This window comes from Anomaloglossus baeobatrachus, chromosome 6, assembly GCF_048569485.1.
Source record: "Anomaloglossus baeobatrachus isolate aAnoBae1 chromosome 6, aAnoBae1.hap1, whole genome shotgun sequence".
Classification (NCBI taxonomy): domain Eukaryota; kingdom Metazoa; phylum Chordata; class Amphibia; order Anura; family Aromobatidae; genus Anomaloglossus; species Anomaloglossus baeobatrachus.
This window is the reverse complement of record NC_134358.1, coordinates 531858079-531883279: the sequence shown is the minus strand read 5'-3', so window position 1 is coordinate 531883279 and position 25201 is coordinate 531858079. Positions and strand designations below refer to the sequence as shown.

Here is a 25201-nt window from a genome sequence, read left to right as displayed (position 1 = left end):
ATAACTAGCAAAACCCGACCCACCTATTATATATTCTGTTGCACCTATCAATCAAATAACAGTGCATTTCACAAACTTTTCTTGCCTATATTTCAGAAACTATACATCCGATCTCACAACTAAACGTATGTATAGAATCAGCATGATAGTGCCAGTATAGCACTGGCTTTAGTTTATATATGAAAATCCTGGTGGTTGGTCCTCTTTAATCTAATGTGTATCGGATGGGCTTTACTTTTTTCAGTATTTCACCAATATCAGATGAAAATTTCTAATGTTCTCTATAGACCAGAGCAATCCTGGGTGCCTCTGACATTTACCAGGCCCTCTGAGGTCATGATATTGCAGCGCATGAGTGAAATAATGGGGCCAAGGAAATGCTAGAGGCACCCAAGGACGTCAGCTGCAGAAGCGGAGACTGCCCTGGTTCGGTAGCCATGGAGGACTGGACTGGAAGCCATACCATGGCAGAATGAATCTTTTGGTTAAACTCTAGCACTTTCTCTTCTGACTCAAGTCATAACGGCTCCTCTTTAGGCCCAAGGTGAAACCATACATACCCTACATTCCCCATTATGGCAGCGTCCTCCAATATCAATAAGATCACAGTAGACGTCATGTGCATGGACATGGTCCAGCTCAGTAACAGCGCATGCGCCAGAATTTGTGACTGCTCCAGCACAGAAAAAAAAAGACTTCCAGAAGGAGATCTATGTAACATAGTGCCCTGCAGAGTGTATTTGGTGGCTACCATTACAATATAGGACGAGTGCCAGACGGGCAACGAAGAGTGCAATTTGGAAGACTGGATGCATTTCACTTATCACAGAGACACATGCTATTTAAAGCAACACTCCAGCTTTATTTTTTTTCCCCATCTAGAGTGGTACTTTAAATTTAAGCCATATTCCCCCTGTCTTATACTCACCTTTCAGAGTCTTCTTCTGTAATTGCCACCGCTCCGGTGGGTCTCCTATGATTTGTGAACTGTCGGCTGCTCCAGTGTATTATAGAGCGTCCTGGAGTTCACAACTCAATACAAGTCTATGAGAGCCTCATTCTGGCTATCATAGCTTTGCATTTGGAGATTGTGACATAACTTCTGACTTCTGGCCAATCAGAAGATACAGGCACAAGATGGCGCTACCGGACCAAAAAAAGATGAACCCGCCAGAAGGTAAGTATAAGTACGGGGGAGGGGACTTACATTTAAAGCAGCACTCAAGAGCTGAAAAGAAGTGGAGTGCTGCAGATTTGGCACATCTTTGGAGCATATTAGGCCTTCTTTCCTTTTATTATAGCACCCTTTTTTAGACCAATATTTGCCTCTGGAAAAGTCAGTAATAAATCTGGCAAATTTTGGAACTCAACAATACCAAGCCCCTCTTATCTAGATACTTAACAGTATAGTGTGTCCTCCCTCTCGTTTACCTCTTCTCTAGTCTGGATTTACCATTTTACCAACCGTTTTGTTTTCTTCATCATTGTGATTTTTGTATAACAGGAAAAAATTATTCAGCTTAAGTTCTGGGCCCATTTATGCTACATATGTAAGAACACGGCAATCTATTCTCTTTCCGTATTTGTGGAATATTTCAATTGAGTGTGTCATAAACGTCTGCTTTTTTGTGCATTTCATGGATATATTTGTCCAAAATGATTGAGGCAAAAAAATGTGGTGCAGCGAACCCCAGATATGTATTGTGACTGCAACAGAAGATCTATGCTGGCTTCAACTCCAATAAGAGCATAAAGACTTCCTATATTTTCCTTTCTTCTCTCATATCTATCTACTGTATCTATCTATCTATCTATCTGCCTACCTATCTATCCCTCTGTCTATGCCTCTATCTATCTATCTATCTATCCCTCTATCTATCTATCTATCCCTCTATCTATCTATCTATCTATCTACTGTATCTATCTATCCCTCTATCTATCCCTCTGTCTATGCCTCTATCTATCTATCCCTCTATCTATCTATCTATCTATCCCTCTATCTATCCCTCTATCTATCTATCCCTCTATCTATCTATCTTCCTACCTATCTATCCCTCTGTCTATGCCTCTATCCATCTATATCTATCTATCTACCTATCCCTCTATCTATCTCTCTATCTGCCTACCTATCTATCCCTCTATCTATCTATCTATCTATCTCTCTATCTATCTATATATCTATCTATCCCTCTGTCCATGCCTCTATCTATCCATCTATCCATCCATCCATCTATCCATCTATCCATCCATCTATCCATCTCTATCTATCTATCTATCCCTCTATCCATCTATCCATCTATCTATCTATCTATCCCTCTATCCATCTATCTATCCATACAACCACCCATCCAAAGCCAATGCACCCATCCATTCGCCTGCCTACTCGTCTATCTATCTATCCCTCTATCTCTAGAAAAGAGGCAATACTTCAATTTATATAGGTGAAAAAAGGACCTCTTTATTCATTTATGCCAGGGTATAAAAAAAGCAATATATAATTTCAACTTCAATAACAAACATCTTTCTTTCTTCTTGCCTACCTATCCATCCATCCATCCATCTATCCAAAATCCACCCACCCATCTATTCACCTGCCCATTCATCTATCTCACACATCCATACATACAAAACCCACCCACCTATCCGTCAGCCCATCTCTCTATCTATCTATCTATCTATCTATCCATCCAAAATTCATCCACCCATTCACCAGCCCATCCATCTATGCATCAATCTAACCCATCCATCCATCCATCCAAAACCCAACCAACCAACCATCCGTCAGCCTATCTATCTAGCTATCCATCCAAAATTCAACGACTTATTCATCCATCTATGTTACCCATCCATCCAAATCCCACCCACCCATCCATCCATCAGCCCATCTATTTATCTATCCATCCAAAATCCACCCACCCATCCGCCAAGCCCATTCATCTATCTATCTATCTATCTATCTATCTATCCCTCTATCTATCTATCCCTCTATCTATCTATCTATCCCTCTATCTATCCCTCTATCTATCTATCCCTCTATCTATATATCTATCCATTATCTATCTATCCCTCTATCTATCTATCCCTCTATCTATCTATCTATCCCTCTATCTATCCCTTTATCTATCTATCCCTCTATCTATCTATGTATCTATCTATCTATCTATCTATCCCTCTATCTATCTATCCATCTATCTATCCCTCTATCTATCTATCCATCCCTCTATCTATCTATCTATCTATCCGTCTATCTATCTATCTATCTATCTATCTATCTATCTATCTATCCATCTATCTATCCCTCTATCTATCTATCTATCTATCTATCCCTCTATCTATCTATCTATCTATCCATCTATCTATCCCTCTATCTATCTATCCATCCCTCTATCTATCTATCTATCCGTCTATCTATCTATCTATCTATCTATCCCTCTATCTATCTATCTATCTATCTATCTATCTATCTATCTATCTATCTATCTATCTATCCCTCTATCTATCCCTCTATCTATCCCTCTATCTATCTATCTATCTATCTATCTATCCCTCTATCCATCTATCTATCTAATATATTAAATTCAGCATACAACACTCTACATTGACTTTATTTATGCCTCATAATTATAAAAAAAGAAAAAGTGAGAATTTCAGCCCCAGACGACTAATGACATTTCACAGGTAATGCAATTTAGCAAGAAACACTTCCATGTTTTCGGTGCTAACAATGTGAATTTTTGTATTCTCCTATAAATTGCAATTGAAAAGCAGTGATCTAACCATCCCCAATCATTTTTTATATGCATCAAATGAATGCAGATACTCCCATTTGGGAGGGGCGACATGACATTTCGTTCGACTCTTCTAAACAGGTCATGGACCTTTCACAGACCCTTAGGCAATGGGAGGGAGTTTCTTTGCTAAAGCGTGTAACCAAATCAAGCCAATGGTTACCCCTTTTCAATACCCGCTGGAATGGTCTGCACAATGCCATTCACATAGCAGCACAGTGGCTTTGAAAGAATGGTCAGCCGAGATCTTATTCTCCTCCAGGCTGCAGACTTCTTCTGTGTCCAACAAGAGCCCCGACTTCTATAAAAGTAGATTTATACATGTAACATAAGCCTCGATGATAAGTATAGAATCTAAGAAATGACCGTCAATGATACAATGTAACATTTTGCTCATTACGTGATTCCTTGAGGCTTTGTCTAAATCTGAAGACACAAAGACACAACAAGACTGCCCTGGAGATGACCTATTGCTTTCAAGTTGCTTAAGCACATCAGAAATTTCATTGTTAGAGTTGATTAATTGAAACTGATAAGTTACCATGAATAAAGATTGTTTTTCTGTTTAATGTGGTGGGACTGATTCGGTAAATGCTCATTCATGTAGCTATGCGGTGCAGCATATGGACGAAACGCATTCAGTATTGCAAACATATACAATTTATTATGCTTGTATGGCCACGGCCAAAAGGCTTTTCTGCTTTCAATGGCGAAGTGTGAATAAAACCCTCCATTTAAAGAGTCACTAGTATCATTACATGGGATGACAATGTACTGGCTTGACTGTGTCTGCGTCCACATGAATAAGGGACAGGGAAAGGGTGGACACGGGAAAAAAAAAAAAACAACCCTTAAAAATACGTCTCACCCCAACGGCTCTTGTGTATTTTAATACTTCAGACAAAGAAGATGTAAAGTCAAAGGTTGTCCGGTTATAAAGTGGCCATATTTAGCGATTCTCATGTCGGGTGTCAGATTAGTCTGATTATCTCATCATTTACTTGAAAGGACACAATGAAGGTGGGTGCCGGCATCGTGTCCACTAATAGATTTAAAAAATAATTCCCTGTAACTACATTAGTGATTTCTTCAGTCGGACTCCCACTGGGGACCACTGCTGGGGTCTACACTTCTATTGAGCGGAGATGGCTGATGTTTAGGCTACTCTACAGCAAATTGGATTTTCGGACCCATAGTTAGACGACAAGGCCACACACGTTATATTGTAATGTTTGTATTATTGCCGCATTAGCTTGGACTCCTGCGGTTCCACTGAACAGGGCTTAAAGGGGATGTCTACAATTCTTAAATTGGCAATATTGCAAAGTACGTGCAAAAACGACCAACGTTTCAATTTTCCATTTTTTTCAAGTCTTTCTGGCTACTACTGCAATACACCAGAAGTGGCCAGTTTCATAGACAAAGAGCACAGCACTTACAAGCTGCTTTTTTTTTATAGAGGGCTTGTAAGTGCTGGCTGGATCAGTCCTCTGAGGATGCAAAGCCAAAGCTGCCCCTGTTTGTAGCACTAGAGGGTACACACTTCAGGGCAGAGGTGCAACCATGCCGCTAGTCCGAGTTGTCAATCAGGAGCGCACCACCCTTTGATAGGCAGGAGCCCGGTAGGCAGGGGCGGTGCATTCCTGAAGACAGGTCATGGGACAAACATTTTAAGGCCCCTTATATAATAGATTACAGTTGACTGAGCCTGCCAATTTTGTTGGGAGCAGCTGACCGTCTAATGTGTATGGGGCTCTTCCAGCATTATCTGCATTCATTCAAAAACCCTATTTTTCTACAGGGAGATTGTGACATCTGCCCAGGACCACAGTCTCAGGATGGCTCCCATGGACAGACTAGAGGCTATCCACCTACTTAGTAGGATCCTGAGTACCTTGAAACCCTTTACCTTGTGTACAGGGATCTGGAATTACTACATGGTCCAGGAGGTCACTGCCTATGGAAGAATGAAATCCAGAGAAGCATAGTCGTTAGACAGGGGTAGGGTCAAAACCAGGAGGTAAAAAAAGGGGACAAAATCGGAAGGCAAGAGAGTAGTCAGGAAATCAGGCTGAGATGAAACTGGAGATGGCAGCGAAGTACAAAAACGGCAGGCAGGAGAGTGGTCAGAGAGCAGGCAGCAGTCAAAACCCAGGGATCAATAATAAAGGAGCAGGGTGAGACCCAGAGACAAGTTGTAATACCTAGACTATATCTAGCGGTGACCAGCAGATTGGAGGAGGAATAAGAAGGGTGTGGTGCCTTCCCATTGGCCCTGGCTGAAAGGTGGTAACATTAGATGGAAGGCACATGCCACCAAAGTCAGCCAGTGGTACTGTAGGTCCAATGAAACCCAGCTTAGTGGATGGGTGGAGCCTGCGCCCACCAGAGCCACTAACTCCTCCTCCATCACCAGCACTGCCCACGGCGGGAATACGGCAGTGTCTGGTGATCGAAGCAGAAGTCGCAGGAGTGAAGACTCTGGTGAATACAGAGATAAGCTGCTTCCAGATAAGCAGAGAACAAATAACAACATGAGCCAAGTCTTCATGAATAGAGATGAGTGGACTCGTTGAAGTTCGGTTCGGTGGGTTCAGCCGAACTTTAAATAAAGTTTGGTTTGGGACCCGAACTTTCCCTGAACCCCAATAGAGGTCACTGATTGGGTAGTTTAGGTCTTCACCCACATGTAGCCAGCCATAAACAGAACATTTCCAGAGGGTATACAGGGTTTTTCCATTTTTTTTGCTTGGTGCACACTAACTCCGCTAACACTCTTGTTACCCCCAGTGTGAGCCATTCAAACACTGCAAGTGTCTCGCACTGGGCCGAGCACCAAGCGTACCCAAGCACAGTGATGCTCGAGAGAGTGGTTTGCATACATAAAACACCCGAACTCGAACTCTGTTTTTTGTAACATCTATGTTTCTTATTAACACCAAACCATGGGATCACTCATCTCTAGTCATGAATCATGAGAGAATGGTGCCGTCATGGTGCCATCCACAACCTGTCTCCTCCTTACATATGTGACCTAGTCTCCCGGTACCTACCTGCACGCAACCTCAGATCCTCACAAGATCTCCTTCTCTACTCCTCTCTTATCTCCTCTTCCCACAATCGCGTACAAGATTTCTCCCGTGCATCCCCCATACTTTGGAATGCTCTACCTCAGCGCATCAGACTCTCCCCTACCGTGGAAAGCTTCAAGAGGAACCTCAAGACCCATCTCTTCCAACAATCCTACAACCTACAATAACCCTCAGTCCAGTACACCACTGCGCAACCAGCTCTGTCCTCACCTATTGTACCATCACCCATTGCCTGTAGACTGTGATCCTCGCGGGCAGGGTCCTCTCTCCTCCTGTACCAGTCTGTTTTGTACTGTTAATGATTGTTGTACGTATACCCTCTTTCACTGTAAAGCGCCATGGAATAAATGGCGCTTTAATAATAAATAATAATAATAATAATATCCTTCACATGTCTTTGTTTAAACACTACGTTAAAAAATGGTACAGGCGTCATCAGTGTTTTGGATCAGAGTACGGTCCGTGTGTCCATTTTTGGGATGAGTATTTTTCACGAAAGGATTATTACCTAAATAAATTACAAAGCTTCTCCTATACTTTGAATGTTTAACACATACAGCATAAGGATGCCATCCGTGGGCTGGACATGTTTTTCACGGAGCCCTAGACTTGTATTGGCCCTTGTCTTCTGTGCTTCTGGAAAAAAAATGGACAGGCCTCCGTGTGGTTTGCACGGACATAAAGTCTATGTAAAAACAAGGACATATGGAGATGACCATAGATTAAAATGGGTACGTTTTGTATCCGTAAAAGAAACGGAAGCCACACGTATTGGAAACACGGACATGCAAAAGACTCCTAAGATATATGGAAAAGACTCCTAAGATATATGGGCATCTTTTGATCACCGTAAGATCATACAATGATCTAAGCTTGTTTAAGGTCCAGTTATATAAGTTATGGTCATATAACTGGACCTTAAATGAAAAAAATTATAAAAATATAGTTAATTGATATCCATTAAAAACCAGGAAAGAGCATGAAAAGAGGGAAAGAAGGGGAGACTGCAAATGAACCATGTTACGCGTTTCGGACATCCATGGCTTTACGCAGGCATGAGTAAGGACTTGGATGTCTGAAACGCGTAAGCGTGTTCATTTGATATCCTTCTTTGTCATGGTTCTGATCAGCGGTGCTCTGCTGTCCAGCAGGTTTGTATTGTGTTCCGGTGGATGGGTTATTCACGGTCTCAGGTCCTGTGCTGGTGTTGGGAGGAGCCTGTTTTCAGGTGCCTCATTCCGGGTGATTGCTCTGCTTTATTAGGGAGCGATCTCGCCCGGAACGTTGACAGTCATAGTTCCTGCTCTGCAGTGAGTGCTCTGGCTCCCGTAAGTGGTTTGTTCTGATCTAGTCTTGCTACTACGGACCTTTGTGACCCTTCTCCGACTGTGCCCCTGACATTTTCCTCTGGCTTCTTACCCCCGGCTCGTACCCTGACCTAAGTTCCGCTTTCTCCCTGTGTACCTTACATGACTTACTGGCCTCTGACCTCCGTCTCGTACCCTGACCACGGCTCCGCTTTCTCCCTGTGTACCTTATGTGACTTCCTGGTTTCTGACCTCCAGCTCGTACTTTGACCTCGGCTCTGCTTTCTTCCCTGTGTACCATATGTGACTTCCTGGCTCTGACCTCCGGCTTGTTTGACTACCCCTCCACTAGTTGCATCTAGTGACACCTAATGGTTGATCATCCCAACTTTCTTTTCCATTTTTCATGGACTTTGCTAGTTTTTCATGGATATTAATAAACTGTATTTTTAGCATTTTTCTCATTTGGTACAGATTTTGGTAGTCAATAACAATAGTTGTCAATAGCTTTTAGGTGGTAGTTAGCTTATTTTCATGATGCAAAGTACCATTTTTTTTACACCGGGTAAATACATATATCTGTAAAATACTCAATCTAAGGTCTTCAATTTTTTGTGTTACTGTTGAGAATACTTAAAAAAAAGTCATTTGTGCCAAGTGGTTGAAATGTACCTACTGAGAAGATACAGGTCACAAATACAAGTGTGATATTAAATAATGATGATCTAGAATGTCAACCTTTACAGACCGACAGTGAATGACAAGTCATTCAATAAATGGGAGTATGAAATAATCAAAGACATTTACGGTATCTACCTTGGTGACCACATATATCTCCATGACATGGGTTTTCAGAAGACTTGCTTGCGCCACAATTTCCATAACGCCCATAATAGTGAATTGAGAGAGGAGAGCAATCAGCTCACCATTAATGGATGTAGTGACCGGTGGGTCATCAGAGCATGTCCCAGAAGTGGATAGGTCATTAATGTCAAATATGGGTATACCATTTTGAAATTTGGGACTGACATTTACCGGTGTGATCACAACATAAAGGGAAATTTTCACCAGGTTTTTGCTACCCCATCTGAGAGCAGCATAATGAAGGGGCAGAGACCCTGATTCCAGCAACTTGTCACTTACTTTGGTGGTCTATCTGCTGTGGATCTAGTAGTTCTTTAACCCTGCCCATACCACTGATTGGCAGCTTCCTCTGTACACTGTCTTGCTGGAAGTCTTGGCTATGGTCATGTCAGCAATTTAAGGCTTTTTGTGGATTACCTTTTCTAATTGCTCACTATATCTTGGTCCCTGGGCAGAGAAAGGGTGATATACTTGTGTACATATGTCTTACCTGTGGAAATAGAATTCCGGCATAGGAATCTCTACTTTCCCTTGTCTCTGGAAATTATGTGTGTAACGCTTAGTCCATAGATAAGGCATAAGTAATCAACTCTCTGCTCAGCCTCCTGCTTGCTACACAATATTGGATACAAATGTAGCAACACCCAGCTGAGAGAAGTAACCTAGGACCTAAGGCTTGCTCAGCAGTTTCCATAACTCCCATAAATTCCCAAAGACTACCTCTCTAATTCTGACTCGATGCCTCCAGGACTGGCCTGGTCGTCTGGCACTATAGAAATTAACAGTTATCATGATAAATGGGGGTCCTAGAGAAGGAAAAAATAAAATAAACCTAAAAGAAAAAGAAAAACTTCTTAAAGGGGATGTCCACTATTGGGCAAACTCTTATTAACAGCCCGAGGGAACACAGTCAAAAGACTATAACCTGCCGATCCCTGTGGTGTTCCTTTCATTTCAGTGTCATGGCCCCCGTCTGTCACCTTGACAGATACAATGCAACAGGACCGCTGCAGCCAATCAGTGACTGCTGATCGTCTGCAGACTTCACAGAGTAGAATATTGTATCTTCTGCTTTGACAAAACTCTGACTGTTTCAACTGAATAATTGCCACGGCCAAATATATTACTAGCCCGACCTAGTTGTGTTCCAATTACCTATATGGAATATGGGGGTCCCCGACCAAACTAGTGATGGAGCCACTGCAACCAGTAGCAGAATGAATAGGGAGGTAGAAGCAGTTGTGAACAGTTCTCTTTGTGATATTTCTCAGTTACGTAAACAACCGAGTTGAGCCCCTCTTAATTTATTCTTCCTGAATGGGTCAGTCAAGATATGATGGGGTACATAATCTGCACAAACGGTGGGATCTGTTGGTCAGACATTTATGGCATATTCTATGGATATATCAAAATGTTCCTGGTGGGAATCCTCTTTGAAATTACAGTCATATGAAAAAGTTTGGGCACCCCTATTAATGTTAACCTTTTTTCTTTATAACAATTTGGGTTTTTGCAGCAGCTATTTCAGTTTCATATATCTAATAACTGATGGACTGAGTAATATTTCTGGATTGAAATGAGGTTTATTGTACTAACAGAAAATGTGCAATCCGCATTTAAACAAAATTTGACCAATGCAAAAGTATGGGCACCTCAACATAAAAATGACATTAATATTTTGTAGATCCTCCTTTTGCAAAAATCACAGCCTCTAGTCGCTTCCTGTAGCTTTTAATGAGTTCCTGGATGAAGGTATATTTGACCATTCCTGTTTACAAAACAATTCCAGTTCAGTTAAGTTTGATGGTCGCCGAGCATGGACAGCCGCTTCAAATCATCCCACAGATGTTCAATGATATTCAGGTCTGGGGACTGGGATGGCCATTCCAGAACATTGTAATTGTTCCTCTGCATGAATGCCTGAGTAGATTTGGAGCGGTGTTTTGGATCATTGTCTTGCTGAAATATCCATCCCCTGCGTAACTTCAACTTCGTCACTGATTATTGCACATTATTGTCAAGAATCTGCTGATACTGAGTTGAATCCATGCGACCCTCAACTTTAACAAGATTCCCGCTGCCGGCATTGGCAACACAGCCCCAAAGCATGATGGAACCTCCACCAGATTTTACTGGGGGTAGCAAGTGCTTTTCTTGGAATGCCGTGTTTTTTTGCCTCCATGCATAACGCCTTTTTGTATGACCAAATAACTCCATCTTTGTTTCATCAGTCCACAGGACCTTCTTCCAAAATGTAACCAGCTTGTCCAAATGTGCTTTTGCATACCTCAGGTGACTCGGTTTGTGGCGTGCTTGCAGAAACGGCTTCTTTTGCATCACTCTCCCATACAGCTTCTCCTTGTGCAACGTGCGATGTACTGTTGACCAATGCACATTGACACCATCTGCAGCAAGATGATGCTGCAGGTCTTTGGAGGTGGTCTGTGGATTGTCCTTGACTGTTCTCACCATTCTTCTTCTCTGCCTTTCTGATATTTTTCTTGGCCTGCCACTTCTGGGCTTAACAAGAAATGTACCTGTGTTCTTCAATTTCCTTACTATGTTCCTCACAGTGGAAACTGCCAGTTTAAATCTCTGAGACAACTTTTTGTATCCGTCCCCTGAACAACTATGTTGAATAATCTTTGTTTTCAGATCATTTGAGAGTTGTTTTCAGGAGCCCATGATGCCACACTTCATAGGAGATTCAAATAGGAGAACAACTTGCAAGTGGCCACCTTAAATACCTTTTCTCATGATTGGATACACCTGCCTATGAAGTTCAAAGCTCAATGAGGTTACAAAACCAATTTAGTGGTTTAGTAAGTCAGTAAAAAGTAATTAGGAGTGTTCAAATCAAGAAATGAATAAGGGTGCCCATAGTTTTGCACCGGTCCAATTTTGTTTAAATGCGGATTGCACATTTTCTGTTAGTACAATAAATCTCATTTCAATCCAGAAATATTACTCAGTCCATCAGTTATTAGATATATGAAACTGAAATAGCTGTTGCAAAAACCCAAATTGTTATAAAGAAAAAAGGTTAACATTAATAGGGGTGCCCAAACTTTTTCATATGACTGTATACCTGAAGGCGACGTACACTGTCACAAGGAATGTTTTAATTGTTTGCTTGCTTCCTAAATGTAAAGTTAAGCAACTGTTTATATAGTCTTCATGAAACATTTTCTACCATTTTGTAGCTGTAAAATGTTGGCAAGTTCTTTATCTACCTGCCGATGTTTGCAAAACTGATACAAATTCAGCAGAACTCTTGTTCCTGGTTCTGACACCTCTTGCTCTGCCTCTCTTCTCTCAGTTAGAGATAGCAGCTAGGAAGGAAATGTACACAGATCTCTAAAACTGAACTCTTGTTTCTAGTTCTGATGGCTCGCTGCTCCTCCTCCCTTCTCTCAGAGTTGGAGATATCAGCAAAGAAGAAAATACAAAGATCTCTACAGCTGACCTCTTGTTCCTGGTTCTGATGGCTCTCTGCTCCTCCTCCGTTCTCTCGGAGTTAGAAATAACAGCTAGCAAGAAAATGTACACAGATCTCTACAGTTGACCTCTTATTCCTGGTTCTGATGGCTCTCTGCTCTCCCTCCCTTCTCTCAGAGTTAGAGATAACATCACAAAAGGAAATGTACACAGATCTCTACAGCAGAACTCTTGTTCCTGGTTCTCATGGCTCTCTGCTGCCCCTCCCTTCTCTCAGAGGTAGCAATAACAGCTAGGAATGATATATGAAGTGAAAGCTGCACACCAAATTCAGAGAAATATGAACAAGCATAACTGCTTTATAATACATAAGGCATGAAAAATACAATTAGCCATATGAAAAAATCCAAAAAATTGAAATGTGACATTGCATAACTGCTGAGGATTATTTGAAAAAAGAGATATTTAGCTAATGTATTGATCAATTCATTACTGCCCCATGACCAACTTCACGGTAATCTCTTATTTATGGGGTCGCTAACCAAATGTTACCTCTATATGTAGTTAAAACCTGCTTGTGTGCATGGGTACCTAACCAAATATTACCTCTATGTGCGGTTGAAACCTGCTTGTATATTGTACTGTATTCATATTGCTAATTGTATTTTTCATGCCTTATGTATTATAAAGCAGTTATGCTTGTTCATAGTTCTCTGAATTTGGTGTGCAGCTTTCACTTCATATAGATTGTGTATATTTTGGCTAGCAGCCTGTTCACATTTACAATGGTGTTCCAGCAGTCTTTTTGATTATTAGCTAGGAAGGATATGTAAAGAGATCTCTACATCAGAACTCTTGTTCTTGGTTCTGACGGCTCTCTGTTCCCCCTCCCTTCTCTCAGTGTTAGAGATAGCAGATAGGAAGAAAATCTACACAGATCTCTACATAAGAACTCTTGTCCTGGTTCTGAGGGTTCTCTGCTCCCCTTCCCTTCTCTCAGTGTAAAGGTGGTGTCACACATAGCGACAACGACGTCGCTGTTACGTCACCATTTTCTGTGACGTTGCAGCGACGTCCCGTCGCTGTCGCTGTGTGTGACATCCAGCAACGACCTGGCCCCTGCTGTGAGGTCGCCGCTCGTTGCTGAATGTCCAGCTTCATTTTTTGGTCGTCGCTCTCCCGCTGTGACGCACACATCGCTGTGTGTGACAGCGAGAGAGCGACGAAATGAAGCGAGCAGGGAGCAGGAGCCGGCATCTGGCAGCTGCGGTAAGCTGTAACCAAGGTAAATATCGGGTAACCAAGGTGGTTACCCGATATTTACCTTCGTTACCAGCCTCCGCCGCTCTCACGCTGCCAGCGCCGGCTCCTGCTCTCTGCACATGTAGCTGCAGTACACATCGTGTAATTAACCCGATGTGTACTGTAGCTAGGAGGAGAGCAAGGAGCCAGCGCTAAGCAGTGTGCGCGGCTCCTGCTCTGTGCACATGTAGCTGCAGTACACATCGTGTAATTAACCCGATGTGTACTGTAGCTAGGAGAGCAGGGAGCCAGCGCTCAGTGTGCGCGGCTCCCTGCTCTCTGCACATGTTGCAGCACAGTGACGCGTGTCGTTATGATCGGCTGCTGTGTTTGACAGCTAAGCAGCGATCATAACAGCGACTTACAAGGTCGCTGCTACGTCACAGAAAATGGTGACGTAACAGCGACGTCGTTGTCGCTGTTGTTTAGTGTGACCCCAGCTTTAGAGATAGCAGATAGGAAGAAAATCTACACAGATCTCTACATAAGAACTCTTGTCCTGGTTCTGAGGGTTCTCTGCTCCCCTTCCCTTCTCTCAGTGTTAGAGATAGCAGATAGGATGAAAATCTACACAGATCTCTACATAAGAACTCTTGTCCTGGTTCTGAGGGTTCTCTGCTCCCCCTCCCTTCTCTCAGAGTTAGAGATATCTGCAAAGAAGGTAATCTAAGAAGATTTCTACAATGGAAAAAGAAGGGAAAGTAATTACAGTATCAGGGAGGGGGAAAAAAGGATATAGAAAAGTTGGAAAGCACATAAAGAACAAATGTACAGGATAGAAGATTCCCTGATATATGAGCAAATAAAGACTGATGTATCGTGGATGCACAAAACTCATATTTAGCCCGTATTACTGGGAGAGAAAAAAAATCTGAAACTTGTATCAGGCTGCAAACTGCATATAAAGAGGATTAGACTGAAACTGCAATTTTAATGACTAAAGGTAACCAATAAAACATATAAAAATAAGCTTAAATCCTGCGTCAGTTTGCATTAACACAAAACTAGAACAGTGTGTGAGGGAGGCTGAGTGACTGTTCAATGCAAACCAAAGCCAACCCCCTTCAATGTCTGTACATCGGCTGTGACAGCGAAGGGGGCTGGCCTAGCATCTGCAATAAGCAGTCAATCCGCTCCACCCAGCTCACGTCGGATGCCAATATAGGAAACGTCCTGCGCAGGTCATAAACCAGAAAGAGAACCTATAAGACCGCGGTATGTAGCTGAAGATCCAGCGACCTTTCAGATGTAAAAGTATATTAGGATTTGGCATAATTTTACTCATATTTAACTGCTTTTTTTTGCTGGACGAACCCTTTAATAGTCACTAACGAAGTAAATTGATCATAGGTGTAAGGGAGATTATTGGTTTAATTTTTTACAACATTCAAAATCTTTCGATATAAAGCAGAATAGAAAATATTTGGGAAAAAGCATGACTACCGCCCCCGCACCACCGCCATTATCAGAGGGAATGTGTTAAGAAAGAGAAAACAATGTAATCTGCTGGGATGATATGTGACTTCTGTGCATCAGATACTGCTGTTTGAGCTTTCTTCTACTGACAAATCAGTAAAGGATCCCTGTTACTTAAAGGACTTTATCTTTAGGATTCGTGTCTTTTCAGCTCATTAAGCAGGGTCTTAATGATCATTATGTCAATAAAGCCAAATTACAGGACTGTGAGAAAGGTCTTCTTAAGTACATAGATTCAAGTGAAGCTTGTTAAAGTTATCTGGTGACCCCAAATACTGAAGACGAGGAATTCTAAATAACCAAAATATAGATTTATATAGTGGATGGGAATTCTCTATTCTGCATCTTTGGCTAAAGGTCCAGTCACACTAAGCAACTTACCAGCGATCCCAACAACGATAGGGATCGCTGGTAAGTTGCTAGGAGGTTGCTGGTGAGCTGTCACACTGCGACGCTCCAGCGATCCCACCAGCAACCTGACCTGGCAGGGATCGCTGGAGCGTGGCTACACGAGTTGCTGGTGAGCTCACCAGCAACCAGTGACCAGCCCCCAGTCTCCTAGTTACAGCACACATCAGGTTAATTAACCCGATGTGTGCTGCAGCTAAATGTGCACAGAGCAGGGAGCAGCGCACACTGAGCGCTGGCTCCTTGCTCTCCTAGTTACAGCACACATCGGGTTAATTGCCTGATGTGTCCTGCAGCTAAATGTGCACAGAGCAGGGAGCAGCGCACAATGCTTAGCGCTGGCTCCTTGCTCTCCTAGTTACAGCACACATCGGGTTAATTACCTGATGTGTGCTGCAGCTACATGTGCACAGAGCAGGAGCCGGCAGCACAGGCACTGACAGTGAGAGCGGAGGAGGCTGGTATCAAAGGTAAATATCGGGTAACCAAGGACAGGGCTTCTTGGTTACCCGATGTTTACTGTGGTTACCAGCCTCCGCAGAAGCCGGCTCCTGCTGCCTGCACATTTAGTTGTTGCTGTCTCGCTGTCACACACAGCGATCTGTGCTTCACAGCGGGACAGCAACAACTAAAAAATGGCCCAGGACATTCAGCAACAACCAACGACCTCACAGCAGGGGCCAGGTTGTTGCTGGATGTCACACACAGCAACATCGCTAGCAACGTCACAAAAGTTGTTCGTTACCAGCGATGTTGCTAGCGATGTTGCTTAGTGTGACGGGGCCTTAAGTGTCTCTTTATTACTATAGAATTTGGTGAAGGGAAGTGGAGTCCGCCAATGTAACTGTAGTTTGAGTCTTGGTTGTTGATAGCAACTTGTCCACCCTGTTGTTTTTGGTGTATGTGTGATGCCCTGGACTAGCCAGATAGTCACAGGTAGGCCCTTGCACAACACCCGTCCCCTAAAAAGGGCAACATCAGCCAACCTTTAAAACCCTAGTCACCTCCCTCAGGCTTTGATGTTCACACCAGGGGGCGTGTCCAGGCAGTTGGACACGCCCGCCGAGGAGTTCACAGGCCCTGAGGCAGGAAAAACCAGTGGAGTTCAAGTTAGATCAGTTTTGGAGTGGAGGAGTGAAGGTCAAGTGCAGAGGCAGACCTGTGCCCAGGTCTGCCGCAGTCTAACACCAGGTGTCTGGGTTGGAGCCCATTCACCTCTGGCTAGGACGCATATGGTGGCCTCAGCCTGCAGGAGCCGGGAAGACGCCTCGGTGGAACCATAAGGGACTGGGACATGGTAGTGGCCCGCCGGTACCGAACCGGGGAACCGACTGTAAACCGGAGCACAAAGGGGGGTACTCAGACCCTGAAACTCGGTCCAGAAACCAGTGGACCCAGTTAATTAATTAATTGAGGTCTGGACTTTAGGTCCTTTCCCACCCAAGTCCCGACTAAAGACAACAGCCCACCGAGGGGGATAAACGCCACCGCTCAGGCTTAGAGATCCCACGGACCAGCGTCTGCGGGCAAATGGGCTCTCCCGACACACAACGCCGGGGAGCGGGCTCCCATTGCTGAAGCATGGGTTGCCCACCGCTACAAAGAAGGTGTAGGAGAAAGGCGGAGACCACCAACCCGAGTGAGGGACCAGACGCAGCCGGCTGCGGGCACCGACCACCATCTTTCTGGTTTACCAGAGACTCTTGTGCATCTGTAATAGTGAGTACAACTGTGCCCTCGGGCTGTGCACCGCCAAGCACCACTACACCATACCATTGGGTCCCGGGGCCATCACCCCTGCCCACGGAAGGGTTAACACCTTAGCTGCGCACCATCTTCCCCGGGCGCCTAGTAAACAGCAGCGGTGGTGTCTCCATTCACCACAACCCGTGGGTGGCGTCACGAACTCTAACAAAAACCACGGCCTCGGCCGTAACCCTAAGAAACCCCCTTCAAAGCACCAGCCCCTTTCAGAGCGAAGTGACCCAAGGTCCGGAGGCGCTCGAGCCTCCCACCAACGAGCCCTGATCCGAGCTGCTCGGCTAAAGCCGAGCGCGGGGCGGTACATATGCACACTGAGCTTTATACAAAAGACGTGCAAAAAATATCAATTTTCCATAATCTTGAAACGCTTGGTACGGGGAAGTACCAAGCAAATGGCAAAAGGGAAGGAAAACCCTGTGTCTAGGGAAGGGGGAGATGGTGAAACCTACCGCTGGTTCCTGGGGTCCCTCACCGCCCTAGATAGGTTTCCCACCTATGTGCTGAGCCGGATACCTGACCCTAGGTATCTCTAGTGCTGGGCCAAAAATAGGGCACAGATGGGATGAGTTCTTCATCAACCCCACTAAACACTAAACACAATAAAGAGCACACACAGGGGGAAAATGCATGAACTACTTATCCACAGATGACTCAGGTTGAAGTTATAGCAACAATACCACAACTGAGTACAAGCCACCTGCTTTCAACCAGAGCTTGAATGAACTGAATATCACCAGCACCAGTCTAAGGAAGATGGGAGTATTTAAGCACATGGAGAATACTGATAATCAGCAGCTGAATGGAAGGAGGACTCTGCAAGGTCCAAAAGTAGATAGTGATGAAAACCCAGCAGGAAAGCTACTTAATACAATGAATTCAAACAGCAGGAACAATAGAAAGTCAGGGAGCATTTTGCACAGCCAAACTCTGTGACCTTCTATTGCCAGAAACCACATGACTGTCTGTCACCCGTGACACACCAGTGCAAATCTCAGTCCTAATGATATACTTTAATATATTACAGAGAATTAAGTTAGATAATTCCAAGGGATATTTAGGTTTCATAAAATAAAAAATGGGGCCAGCTGAAGCCCCTGCAGCTCCAGTATTCTGCTGCCCCCCATTCTGCTTTAAGTTGACAGGGCCGCAGTGATGATATCACATGATCAATGCAACCAATCACTGGCTCAGCAGTATTGCGCCTTCTACCTTGACTACATCGCTAAGCCCTGTGATTGGATTTAGTAGTCATGTGTTTTAGACGTGATGTCACCCTGTCATTAGAGCCCGAGTAGGAGCAGCAGAGCGGCAGCCTAGGCTCAATTTTTATAATAAAACCTCATAAGGACCAAGTACTATGAATTTTCCGCACTTGGTTTTTGGCTTTAGAGAACTTGCCACCAGGTTTTCCCATTATAAAGTACAGCCACAAGCTTTAAGGCCTCTTCCACAGTATTCTAGTAGGGTATATGTCAGTCCTCAATCTCCTCTGCATAGTACAAAAAAATGACTTATTACACTCCCATACGGTGCGGTGTGTGTGCTCACTAGGTCCTAAAGAAGCATTGATGCTATTGAAGCTTTTGTACACTTCATAGTGCTCAATGAGTGCTTTGTAGCCAGTGGAGTAGAATACAGAAGCTGTAATAAATCAATTCTGTCTTCTACCCTGGATGCTTGGTTGTGTATGACAGTTGGAGTCACACTCTGTCTCTGTACAATACGGCAAGATTAAAATCTGTTCTAATCTATGCTACCTGACTAATCCACCTGCTCCCTGACATCCCCTCTACGCCAATCCCTTCACTAGCTTCCCATTGCCCAATGACACCAGTTCAAAACCCTAACCATGACGTACAAAGCCATCTACAACCGATCTCCTCCATACATCTGTGACCTAGTATCTGCATGCAACCTCCGATCCTCACAAGATCTCCTTCTCTACTCCCCTTTTATCTCCTCTTCCCACAATTGCATACAAGATTTCTCCTGTGTTTCCCCCATACTCCGAAACTCTCTACCACAACATATCAGACTCTTGCCTAACTTGAAAAGCTTCTAAAGGAACCGGAAGACTCACCTCTTCCGACAAGCCTACAACCTGCAGTAACCCTCAGGGGTACTTTGCACGTTGCGACATCGCTACTGCGATATCGTCGGGGTCAAATTGAAAGTGACGCACATCCGGTGCCGGTAATGACGTCGCAACGTGTAAAGCCTAGATGCACCGATAAACGATCGCAAAAGCGTCGTAAATCGGTGATCTGTGTAGTGTCGGTCATTTTCATAATTTCGCTGCAGCGACAGGTACGATGCTGTTCCTCTTTGCTGCGGCAGCACACATCGCTGTGTATGAAGCCGCAGGAGCGAGGAACATCTCCTACCTGCCTCCAGCGGCTATGCGGAAGGGAGAAGGTGGGCGGGATGTTTATGTCCTGCTCATCTCCGCCTCCTCCGCTTCTACTGGATGCCTGCCGTGTGACGTCGCTGTGACGCCGCACGACCCGCCCCCTTAGCAAAGAGGCGGTTCGCCGGCCAGAGCGACGTCGCAGGGAAGGTAAGTGCATGTGAAGCTGCCGTAGCGATAATGTTCGCTACGGCAGCTATCGCAAGATATCGCAGCTGCGATGGGGGCAGGGACTATCGCGCTCGGCATCGCTACCATCGGCTTGCAATGTCGTAGTGTGCAAAGTACCCCTAAGTCCACTACAGCGCCGAACGACCATCTCCACCCTCACCTACTGTATTCTCACCCATCCCTTGTAGACTGTGATCCCTAGCGGGCAGAGTCCTCACCTGCTGTATCCTCACCCATCTGTTGTAGACTGTGATCCCTAGCGGGCAGAGTCCTCACCTGCTGTATCCTCACCCATCTGTTGTAGACTGTGATCCCTAGCGGGCAGAGTCCTCACCTACTGTATCCTCACCCATCCCTTGTAGACTGTGATCCCTCGCGAGCAGGGTCCTCTCTCCTCCTGTACAAGTCTGTGCCTTGTATTGTTCATGATTATTGTACTTGTCCTTATTATATATACCCCTTTTCACATGTAAAGCGCCATGAAATAAACTGCGATACAATAATAAATAATAATAATATATCTCAGAATTCACCCCCCTGTAAGCATAATAGAATTGCGCCAAATAGGGGTTATGTATAGAGAAACAGCTAAGATATCTTAGTTCTTCGTGTACTGATCAGGGATTACACATCACACACAAGACCACATTTCTATGTGTAAATGCGACCATATTTGCATAATCTCTAGTGCCCTCAATAATGCCGTTAATAGAAAATCCCGATCATCTGTGTTACAGTATGTTATTGTAAGGGCGGGGGTTGCTTAATGAAGCATCAAAAAACGTATAATTAATTCTGTAGCCCCCACACATGGCTGGTAGCCCACTGAAACACTGTAGTAATCCGTAGGCCCAGAGAGATGTAGAATTATATCCGGCATAGACTTTATTCTAATTACTTCTCAGTGTCTGGTAATCTCATGGGAATTCTAGTAAACCCACATTTATGAAAGTTTTTATATATTATGACAGTTCAATGAATTTCGTGACAATCTGATTATAATATAATTAGATCCTTTACTGTAAAATATGTAATAAATCAGGAAAGTAAAAGGCACATACATGGTTATTAACGTCTTTATTTTTGTCATTTCTTTCAATAGTTTGAGAATCTCATTGTTAGAAATAATAACTTTAGGGAGAATGGTTAGAAATTCACTACCGAAGATTTAGGATCACACGTTATGTACTTGGTGAGGATTTTTCTCTACATAATCCATACTTATTACCAAGCGGATTTTGCTGTGGATTTTGTTGCAGATGAGATTACATTTTTCCGTCTTGCAATCATATTACAATTATTATTAAAGGTTATGTTTTACTAATTGCCCAATTCTTCCCTCCACTAAAATAATTTTTCAAGGGAGAGTCCGGAGGCCCCATAGGGGTACTTTGCACACTACGACATTGCAAGCCGATGGTAGAGATGCCGAGCGCGATAGTCCCTGCCCCCATCGCAGCTGCGATATCTTGTGATAGCTGCCGTAGCGAAAATTATCGCTACGGCAGCTTCACACGCACTTACCTGCCCTGCGACGTCGCTCTGGCCGGCGAACCGCCTCCTTCCTAAGGGGGCGGGTCGTGCGGCATCACAGCGACGTCACACGGCAGGCGGCCAATAGAAGCAGGGGGGCAGAGATGAGCGGGACGTAAACATCCCGCCCACCTCCTTCCTTCCTCATTGCAGCCGGGACGCAGGTAAGGCGATGTTCCTCACTCCTGCGGCTTCACACACAACGATGTGTGCTGCCGCAGGAACGAGGAACAACATCGTAACATCGGTCCTTCCGAAATTATGGAAATGACCGATGCTACACCGATCATACGATTTCGACGCTTTTGCGCTCGTTAATCGTATCAAAAACGATTTACACACTATGATGTTGAGAGCAACGCCGGATGTGCGTCACTTTCGATTTGACCCCACCGACATTGCACCTGCGATGTTGTAGTGTGCAAAGTACCCCATACACATCAGATGCTCATCTGATTCTGCTGACCGGGTTTGGCTGACTTTCATCTAATGTGTTTTGGGTGCCTTTAGATATAACTGTGTATAGGCCCCAATACACATTAGACTAATGTCAGGTCGGACCCACTGATATCGTCAGGCTCAGTCGACAGTTTAATGTGTATGGGGGCTTCCTGTATCTCTTGTGACAAATTATGTCTAGGGAGATAGAGATGCACCATGTTTGATTTAGGAAGGTTGATCTTTTTGTTTTTGGCGACATAAGTCTCCAGAAGAAAAGCAGCGTCAGTGACTTTCATAGAGAACACAAGAGCGCTTGGTACATCGACTGTTACACAGTGTACGGAGGAGTCGGGAGTAGTGATGAGTGAGCACTACCATGCACAGGTGCTCGGAACTTGTAACAAGTAGTAGGACGCTCGGGATGGACACGAGTCCTGTACTGAGTATAATAGGAGTCAATGGGGAACTCAAGAACTTTTCAGGAAGATCTTTACAAAAAATGCTCGCGTTCCCCGTTGACTTCCAATATACTCAGTACACAAGTCGAGTTCGGCTGAGCATCCTACTGCTCGTTAGTAATGATAGGCCACCGTGCTCGGTACTCGATCAGGCATTGGGATGCTCGGATAAACGCGGTGCTCGGCCACGTATCGCGGGTGCTCGGATGTGTTGCTTATGAAACATCAAACACAAAGTGCCAGATCCCTTCAGTGAATGATTGGAGCCGGCACTCCAGTGAGAGCCACTTGCAGTCTCTGAATGACTCTCACTGGGGGTAAATATAGTGTTGACAGATGTAGTGTGTGCAGAAAAAAAACAACCCTGCCCTCCCTCCTCCAGAAATTGTGTTTATGGCTGGCTGTATGTGGGCGGCGAGCCGAATTGCCCAATCATTGACTTCCATTATACTCGTTACTTGAGTTGAGCCTGTCCAAGCGTCTGACGAGCTTGACTCAAGCAATGACCACTGGAGCATCGTAATGTTCACTTCTCATTTTGAGTACTGCTTGCCCATAACTACTTGTTACCTTTACCGAGCACCTGAGCATGGTACTGCTCACCCATCACTACTTGTTCGTCCATCAGTACTTGTTACCAGTACCAAGTATCCTAGCATGGTAGTGCTCGCCCATCACTAGTCGTTACCGGTATAGAGCACCACGAGCATGGTAGTGCTCGCACATCACTAGTTGTTACTGGTAGAGAGCACCTGAGCATGGTAGTGCGAGCACATCACTAGTTGTTACTGGTCTAGAGCACCTGAGCATGGTAGTGCTTGCCCATCACTAGTCGTTACCAGTATAATACATTCGAGCATGGTAGTGCTTGCACATCACTAGTTGTTACTGGTCTAGAGCACCTGAGCCTGGTACTGCTCGCCCATCACTACTTGTTACTGGTATAAAGTACCCGAACATGGTAGTGCTCGACCATCACTAGTCGTTACCGGTATAGAGCACCCGAGCATAGTAGTGCTCAGTCATCACTAGTCGGGATTGATAGCTGACAGCCAAATGATCATCCGAAACATTGTTCTCCCATTGTGTATGGGACACCTAAGGCTGCACCTGATTTATCATCCAGCATCACCATCTGTGATAATTTTTCCTTGTACAAAAACTCTTTAGCCGAATTTAGTGTGTCATTGAGGCAAAGTTCAGTGGGAAAAGTTGTCATAATCATAATGAATGATGAAATCCAAGGACAAATACTTTCTGCCTTTAGTGGCCCCTGCTTTTAATGGAAAAGTCAGCTTTTCCCCAAGACTCCAGATTTCAGATAGCTAATGCAGACTCTCCGATATGAAAGAAGTTATTGGTTCGTACACAAACGTCTCTCATTTCACCCAACTTACAATCTCTTGGATTTCCCATTTTGGACCTCAGATCTGGCCGAAGGTTCACCTTCCAACAAGACAATGACCCTAAGCACACAGCTAAAATAACAAAGGAGTGGCTTCAGAACAACTATGTGACCATTCTTGACCGGCCTAGCCAGAACCCTGACCTAAACCCAATTGAACATCTCTGGAGAGACCTGAAAATGGCTGACCACCAATGTTCACCATCCAACCTGATGGAACTGGAGAGGATCTGCAAGGAAGAATGGCCGAGAATCCCCAAATCCAGGGGTGAAGAAGACTCATGGCTGTACTAGCTCAAAAGGGTGCTTATACTCAATACTGAGCCAAGGCTCTAAATAATTATGACCATGTGATATTTCAGTTTTACTTGTTTAATAAATTGGCAAAATGTCAACATTTCTGAGGTTTTTTTTCTGTTGAGATGGGGTGCAGAGTGTACATTAATGAGAAAAAAAGAACTGTTTTGAATTTACCAAATGGCTGCAATGAAACAAAGTGAAAAATTTAAAGGGGTCTGAATACTTTCCGTACCCACTGTATTTGCCTCCTGCCTGTAGTTTGAGTGACAGGAACCTCCAACAGTTTGTGCATCATGGAGAGGCAGTGTACTGTGCAGCAGAAATATCTTTCTATGACCACATTAATACATGTGAACTACATGAATACCTTGGAAGGTCAAGTGGTTGCACAAACATCATAGAGAGGGAAGTATATAAACATAAATTGTGAGTGATCATGCAATACTTGCTGCAAAATAGTTATGTAGCTAATTATACTGTCTTCAATAACAATCATAAATGGACAGGTCATTGCTCTGCAAAATGGTCAGCACACTCATGTCCTGCTATCATTGCCTATTTCTATACAGTACATAATCTTCTAAAAAAAGAGGTGTGAAAAATGAAAACAAATAAAATAAAACAAATACTAAAAATAAAGGATAATACTAAAACAAAAAAAATCATGGCTATTAGCAAAAAAAACCCCAAAACATTTCATACAAATAATGAAATTAAAAAAAAAAAAAGAAAGAAAACAAAAGTTGAGTATCAGTCTGAATCTCACCATCCTCGGTGAACATATCTTGTTCGGAAGCATCCATTAAATTAGAGGGAAATTCAGCCCTGGTCATCACAGCGGGTGGCTTCTCTCCGATATGTGGCTTAGATGGATAGTTAAAATTGTTAATATGAGCTATTTTTTAGACTTGACTAACAGACAGAGAAAAATAACGTATATACGTACCAAAGGCATGCTAGGGAGATAGAAATTATTCCGTATAGGTAGATCGGTGGTAGCAGCTCCCAATGCACCATCTGCCTGTAACCCATATAGGATAATATAGT

At 43.9% G+C, this 25201-nt stretch overlaps 1 protein-coding gene across 1 annotated transcript in view; it reads right to left on the bottom strand.

Moving 5' to 3' along the window:
• The window catches only part of C6H10orf67 (chromosome 6 C10orf67 homolog), a 200894-nt gene that overhangs the window by 8057 nt on the left and 167636 nt on the right, over positions 1-25201 (bottom strand). The window contains exons 14-15 of the mRNA XM_075316800.1: positions 25101-25175; positions 24921-25017 (exon numbers count right to left, since the gene is read on the bottom strand). Of these exons, the coding sequence (XP_075172915.1) occupies positions 24921-25017; positions 25101-25175 (172 nt within the window). The remainder of the gene's footprint in view (positions 1-24920; positions 25018-25100; positions 25176-25201) is intronic.